Source organism: Sinocyclocheilus rhinocerous, unplaced genomic scaffold, assembly GCF_001515625.1.
Source record: "Sinocyclocheilus rhinocerous isolate Xijiao unplaced genomic scaffold, SAMN03320098_v1.1 scaffold303, whole genome shotgun sequence".
NCBI lineage: Eukaryota > Metazoa > Chordata > Actinopteri > Cypriniformes > Cyprinidae > Sinocyclocheilus > Sinocyclocheilus rhinocerous.
Window position 1 is genome coordinate 848,494 of NW_015656152.1, and position 6,634 is coordinate 855,127.

Genomic DNA, 6,634 nt, shown 5'->3' on the forward strand with positions numbered 1-6,634 from the left:
TCATAACAAAAATAAACACCGGTATTCGGTATGAACCGGTATACCGCCCAGCACTAATCCAAATACAGTAGTCATCATTAACTAAGCATTAGCTTCTCATGATTTCATCATGTGTGTGGCCCCTCAACTAAAGTGGTGACTTCATATACCATGAAGTTAAGTTATTGAAATATCCTCCTGACTACCAGGAAAAAACTGTTTTGTGAATTTAGTATTTTGTCATGTCATTACATTGTTTAGAGCATAAGAAAAAATTTGAAAAATAAAATTTTTGGAACATGATATTTTATTCATATGTTATGCCACGTCCTCTGTAGAAGACATCGGGACTTTAAAAAGTCCTGTTTTTTAAGAAATAAAAAGACATGAAAAGGCAAAAACAGTGGGATTTTTGTTTTAATCACAAATCAATTTTCATATAAAGACGATTCTCAACTATGTTATGAAAGATATTTTTAAAAAACATTTTTCTTTATGCAAAATGTGTGTAAAATGGCCATAAACAAGTTTTTCCATTATATACAATTTATCTATAAACTGTATCTAATTTGCAACATAGAATGAACAAATAAGTGCAATAATGGGAATAATAATTAGCAAGATTTTCATAATAATATCTAATATTTAATAGGAATATTGATACATAATTTTTTCTCTATTCATTTGTTGTGTCTCCCAAAATGTGTAATAAACATGCTTTAAGTCCTGGTGTCCTCTACAGTGGACAATCATGAAATATTCCTAGTATGGGTCACCATACTTGGCCACATGTCACGTCACTTTGGTATCTCTGGAAAGCCCTGAATGTGTTCTGTACAGGACATCCAGACTTAAAACTGTGACATGCAACAATGTCCTCTACAGAGGACAAAACTCCATAGCTGGTAGTCAGGAGGATATTAATTATTATAAAGTAAATATTTTACATCTAAGGGGTTTGGCTGTCAAAGTTTGGGATCCCCTGATTTGGTTTGTCTAAGCTTCTTTTAACATAAAAAGCAACAAAACTGAAGCAGGTTAGTCTCTGTGTTGAAATCTCACCGCAGGTTGATTTGATGTGTTTGGGAACCTTCTGTCTGTGGAGCAGCACTGGGAATGGGTCCCGGCCGCTGTTGGCCTCGTGATGTTCGCAGATGTCAACCGAATCGTCCACCAGATAGTAATGCAGCGTTACAGGCCGTTTCTCCCCGTAGAGAGAGTCTGAGTCGTCCCAGAGCGCATAGAAACGCAGCACCTGGAGACAGCAGAGAAATGACGAGGGAAAGACTTTAAATGTATTCATGTGTGTGTGTGTGTGTGTGTGTGTGTGTTTACCTGGCGATCCAGGGCGAGGAAGCGCTCCAGCTGATGATTGTGGTCGTAGGGTGTGATGTGGGTTTGTTGTGCCTGAGCGCGCCGGATGGTGTACGGATCATTGGGAATAGACTCTGACTCATTTAGCACTATTCCCTGACTCTCCATGAAGACCTACACACACACACACACACATCAAACCAAACCCATCAGAAGCAGAGATCTAGTAGACTCAGTGTGTGTGTACCTGTGTGAAGGCATCGCAGCGTGTTATCCTGTAAACTGTTCCAAACAAGCTCATGTCCATCCCGACATTGAGGTCTTTCCAGTGGTACAGATCTCCGCGCTGGTTTTTGGGCAGCCTCTGACGTTTGATCAGCTTTCCCTGAGGAATTCCAGAGTTTTCCACCGGTGGCTCGGTCACACACATGCTGTCGTCCTCCAGGTGATAATAAATCACCACCGGACGAATGCAGAAGTGCTCATCCGGGGAGTGTAACACTTCCTGCCGGAAGTAACCATAGAAACGCAGCACCTGAAAGTCAAAGGGTAAAGGTGAGAGGTTGGTTCTGATTTAGTGAGAGAAAGAGAGAGATAAAGAGACAGATTGAAGGATAGATATAGATAGACAGAATGAAAGACGGAACAATAGATTGACGGATAGATAGATAGGTAAATATATAGATAGAATGATAGAACAATGGATAGACAGACAGATAGATAGAATGACAGAGACAGAGTGATAGAACGATAGATTGATGGACAGACAGACAGACAGACATAGATAGATAGATAGATAGATAGATACTCTTCACCTTCTTGTCATAAGCAGCGTGTGCCGGTATGAAGTCTAGCGGCGGGGGTCGGTGTGTGTCGGTCCCGTAGGTCAGGTTCGGGATGTCTCTGATCAGCTGGTTCCTCTCGCTGTGACTGATGTTCACCGACAGCAGCGGATCTTGTCCGGTGCCGACCGCGGGCCGCCGGGGCAGAGCGTAACCGTTCTTAAAACCCAGAGTCTGAGCTCTGTGGAAAGCGGATTTCTGGATGACAGCACAGAAATCATGGGTCAATATATGATAGCCTATCATTATATTTGACCATCTGTAAGATATATAGATGTAAAGAATGAATTAAAAAAGAATAAATGAATGAATACTTCGTTCATTCGCAACGAAAATCTAAAATGTGTTTTAAAAACATTTATAAAGATGTAATAATGCAGTTTTTTTATTTTACAAAAAGTAACGTTACGTGGAAAAACGTAAACTCAATTGAAGAAAGATGAACGGGGCCTAACTTAGAGGTTAACGTCTCACCGTTAAATCCCGAAATGAGTTTCCTGGCAGGAAAGGAAGCCCGTGTCTTGTATTTATAGACATTATGGCTTATTACTCTAATCTAGCTTCAAATAAATTAAAGGTATAAGCAAATAAAGTAAGTTAAGTTGTTCTCTCAAGGGACTGCTGTGCTTCCATGAGGAGGTTTACTTATAACGGTCTCCATGGAGACCGCCAACACTGGCGGTTGTCATGGTGATGTTAAACAATTCCTTTCATGCGTCTCGTGGCTCCTTCACCAACAGGCGGCGCTACACGATCAGTTTGTTCAATGCAGTTTATTTAATGCTCCATAACAACCAAAACAAAACCTCCCACAGGTCCTGCTCTGTACACAAGCTGATATTCCTATAAAAACCATGCTGAAATATTGCTGGAAAATAAAACTGCTTTACAATATTTAAGAGCTCAAACAAACATCCACATGCATACCAATGTTGAGTCACTTCATGTTTTGGCTTGTTGAATAAAAAAAAAAAAAAAATAAAAATTAAAGGATCTCAGTGTGGTAATGGGCTCTTAAAAATAAAGGTTTCACATAGAGGTAGGAAACTACATGATAGGCTACTTTCCACAATAGTGACTCTTTACCAAACTTTTATGACTGTGTATCAGCTTGGCCTATTATATTAACACTATTTTTTTTTTTTAAAGGCTGTTCTATTAAAGTTGGCCATATTTTTTTTTAAGTAATATTTAGAGATCTCTACTTTTAGGTATTGCTTAAAAATGTAGTAAGAATGTTAATGGATATAAATATATCAATACATTTTATTAAATGTTTCAATATATGTCATTAAATGTCTTAAATTTATTAATGGCCATTTCTATTAACATTTTCTATTAAAGGTGTTTATATATATATATATATATATATATATAACTATTCACCTGTAGTAACTTCTTAATTTCCGCAAAAACTTCAGTTATATATATAGCCAACTCAGGAACCTTATATAGCCACAATTAGTTCTTAATAAGAAGAAGCTCTTTGCTGAATATAATCACTATTGAAAACCTTTATTTTTAAGAATATAAAGTGTGTTATTTATGGTTTTGTATCATCAACACTAATTCTGAGCCCTCATTATCATGTAACAGAAACTGAAACACATTAACCACAGTTGTAACAATCAGAAAGCACTGCTTAAAGTCATTGAGTGATTAACTGTGTTGGCAGATGTGTCTTGTGTTTGAGGCACAACGTTGATGTCCATCATGATCCTATAAGAGCCTCTTTGAGGTCACGGTTGCATCTATGCAGGAACATTTGAATATGTCTCTCATCCCCTTAAAGAATATAAGATTATACACAGAACACTTGGATTGCATCCCTGAGCAATCAGGCAAGCTTTGCCACAGTATAAAAATATTTCATCCAAAAAATAATGGTATCAAAAACTATTTAAATATCAAAATAGATTTCATAAAGGCTGAAATGATTTTACAGCATGTCTATATATATATATATAAAATATCCAAAAATATTTGGACACGTCACCCTTAAAAATGCATGTATGTCACTGCATTTGATAATAAAATATCAAGCCAAGTTGCATTTATTTTTTAAAGAAAAGAAGCCTGTTAGGTTTAAAATGATGATAATGAAATGATCTAGTGTTAAAAATGAAGAAAAATGGGTAACATTTTACAATAAGGCCCCATTAATGCATTAACTAACATTAACTAACAATGTGCAATACATTTGTTATAGTATTTATTCATCTTTGTTAACTTTAGTTAATACAAACACTGTTTGTGCTTAGTTCATGTTTATGGAAGCTTGTTTCCATCACAGGATAAAAAAATCAAAAAGGTAATTGCAAATTTAATCTCACAATTCTGTGAGTACTGTGAAATATACAGTCAGAATTTTGAGATATAAACTCACAATTCTGAGAAGGAAAGTCAGAAATGTGAAATAAATCGGAATTGCAAGAAAAATTCCTTTTTTTATATAGTTTATTTAGAATTGCGAGAAGCAAGTCTGAATTGTAAGATAACCCACTGATCTTTATAATGATTCTATAATAATTCTCTATTATAGATCAGTGCTATTACCTTTTTTTATTTATTTTTTGTCCCGTGGTGGAAATGGGCTTCTATACCTCAGGTACCATAAATAGCCTAATATAAACAGATAGAACTTTTAATTTTTTAATGTATTAGTAAAAATTAAAAGTAACATTAACTGAGATTAATAAATGCTTTAGAAGTATTTTTCATTGTTAGTTCCAGTACAAATGGAACTTTATTGTAAAGTGTAAGCAAAAAATGCATTGGGCCACTTTGAAACGAGATGAGAAGTCATTAAGCAAAACTGATGCAGAAAAGTGAAGCTCCAGCATCATTTGTTTGCAGATGCAGCTTGGTTTGTTATGTTTGCTTCCTAATGCAATCACATTCAGATATTTTTAAGTGTCCAAATACGTTTTAGGCCCACTGTACTGTATATGTGTATATGTCAGATCAAACTGGAAGGCACTTAATTTGCTCAGGTCTCTCCTTACAGAAGGCGGTCCTCACTGTTTGACAGGCGGAGTGAAGGACCAATCACAGTGCTTAGAGCTTATCACGCCTCTCAGAGCTGCCTATAGACTCCTAGAGCCAGCTTTCAACTGAACCACATCTCCCATGAGCCTTAGCATTAGTTCAGCCGCATGCTGCGGAAAATCTCCAACTTCAAGACATCAAGTAGGAACACACCCAAACCCAACTTGTCTGAACGCAGCATTTGACCTTTCACCTCTGCGTATTGAAGCTAAGGGATAAACTGCGCCTCAACAAAGAGCTTATTTCCACTGCAAAATACATTGTTTAATGCCACACTGGCGACGACTCCAGCCGCTTTAGCGTCCCGTTAGTAGCTTCCCGTCTGGATGTGTCCGATCAGAGGCGGCGCTCTAGTAGTAGCGATTCAGGCTGCGTGTTCCTGGGACGTCCGGCTGTCCGTTCATCCAGATTTCCCGTATGATGCGCTCTCTCTCCTCCAATCGCTGCGCTCGCTCCAGCTCCTCCGCCGACGTGAAGACGTTTGTGTTGAGCGTGCGCTCGAAGCGCCGGTGCCGTCGGGCCGAGAGGTCCGAGCTCGAGTCCCAGTCCGAATCAGAGTCAGAGGTGTCGCTGTCGGAGTCCGCGGGTCTCGGACGCTTCTTAGCGACGGCGTGATGAGGTTTACAGTCCGTACGGCAGGAAATCTGAACCACTAGTGCGAAGAGTGTGAGGAACAGACCGCCACAGACGCCGCACATGAAATACAGAGCACAGCGCTCCGGGTGCTCTGGGATGGAGAGAGAAAACAGACAACATGAAATCCAAACCGACCCATTTACTTTCTTAAACTTTATATTATGTTCTCGGTCAATTTGAGACAAATGCATTTTTGGGATATCAGAAATACTGGTTAACAGAGAATGTTTTCCCTGAAATTGTGTAACTATTTCTCATTTAGGGTCATGAACACGCCTGAAAGTTTGTGGAATCTGCGTACATAATTTTATTACCAGTTTCGCAAGGTATTAACATGGACATTATGCATTTGGCAGATGCTTTTATTTGAAGAAATCTATGATGTGTTGATGGCATAAATTTTCATCAGTTCATGTATGTGAACTTTGCTGGGAATCAAATCCATGAGTTTCAGCAAAACACGTTTTATACAAAAATAAAAATAAATAAATAAATCTAAATTTTCTCATTTAGGGTCATGAACACGCCTGAAAGGTTGTGGAATCTGCGTACATAATTTTATTACCAGTTTCGCAAGGTATTAACATGGACATTATGCATTTGGCAGATGCTTTTATTTGAAGAAATCTATGATGTGTTGATGGCATAAATTTTCATCAGTTCATGTATGTGAACTTTGCTGGGAATCAAATCCATGAGTTTCAGCAAAACACGTTTTATACAAAAATAAAAATAAATAAATAAATCTAAATTTAAAATTATAAATAAATATATATATATATATATATATATATATATATATATATAAAATAGTA

General features: G+C 37.5%; 2 protein-coding genes across 3 annotated transcripts in view; both read right to left on the reverse strand.

Annotated features, from left to right (window-relative positions):
• Positions 1–2,672, reverse strand: part of LOC107719433 (EF-hand domain-containing protein 1-like) — a 9,790-nt gene extending 7,118 nt beyond the window's left edge. Inside the window, exons 1-5 of the mRNA XM_016526842.1 lie at positions 2,610–2,672; positions 2,109–2,333; positions 1,541–1,828; positions 1,315–1,467; positions 1,042–1,234 (exon numbers count right to left, since the gene is read on the reverse strand). Coding sequence (XP_016382328.1) covers positions 1,042–1,234; positions 1,315–1,467; positions 1,541–1,828; positions 2,109–2,333; positions 2,610–2,672 — 922 coding nt within the window. The remainder of the gene's footprint in view (positions 1–1,041; positions 1,235–1,314; positions 1,468–1,540; positions 1,829–2,108; positions 2,334–2,609) is intronic.
• A 2,171-nt stretch (positions 2,673–4,843) lies between these two features.
• LOC107719434 (protein eva-1 homolog A-like) overlaps positions 4,844–6,634 on the reverse strand; it is a 53,600-nt gene continuing 51,809 nt past the window's right edge. For both annotated transcript variants that reach the window (XM_016526844.1, XM_016526843.1), the window contains one exon: positions 4,844–5,910. In XM_016526844.1, coding sequence (XP_016382330.1) covers positions 5,534–5,910 — 377 coding nt within the window. In that variant the 3' untranslated portion in view covers positions 4,844–5,533. The remainder of the gene's footprint in view (positions 5,911–6,634) is intronic.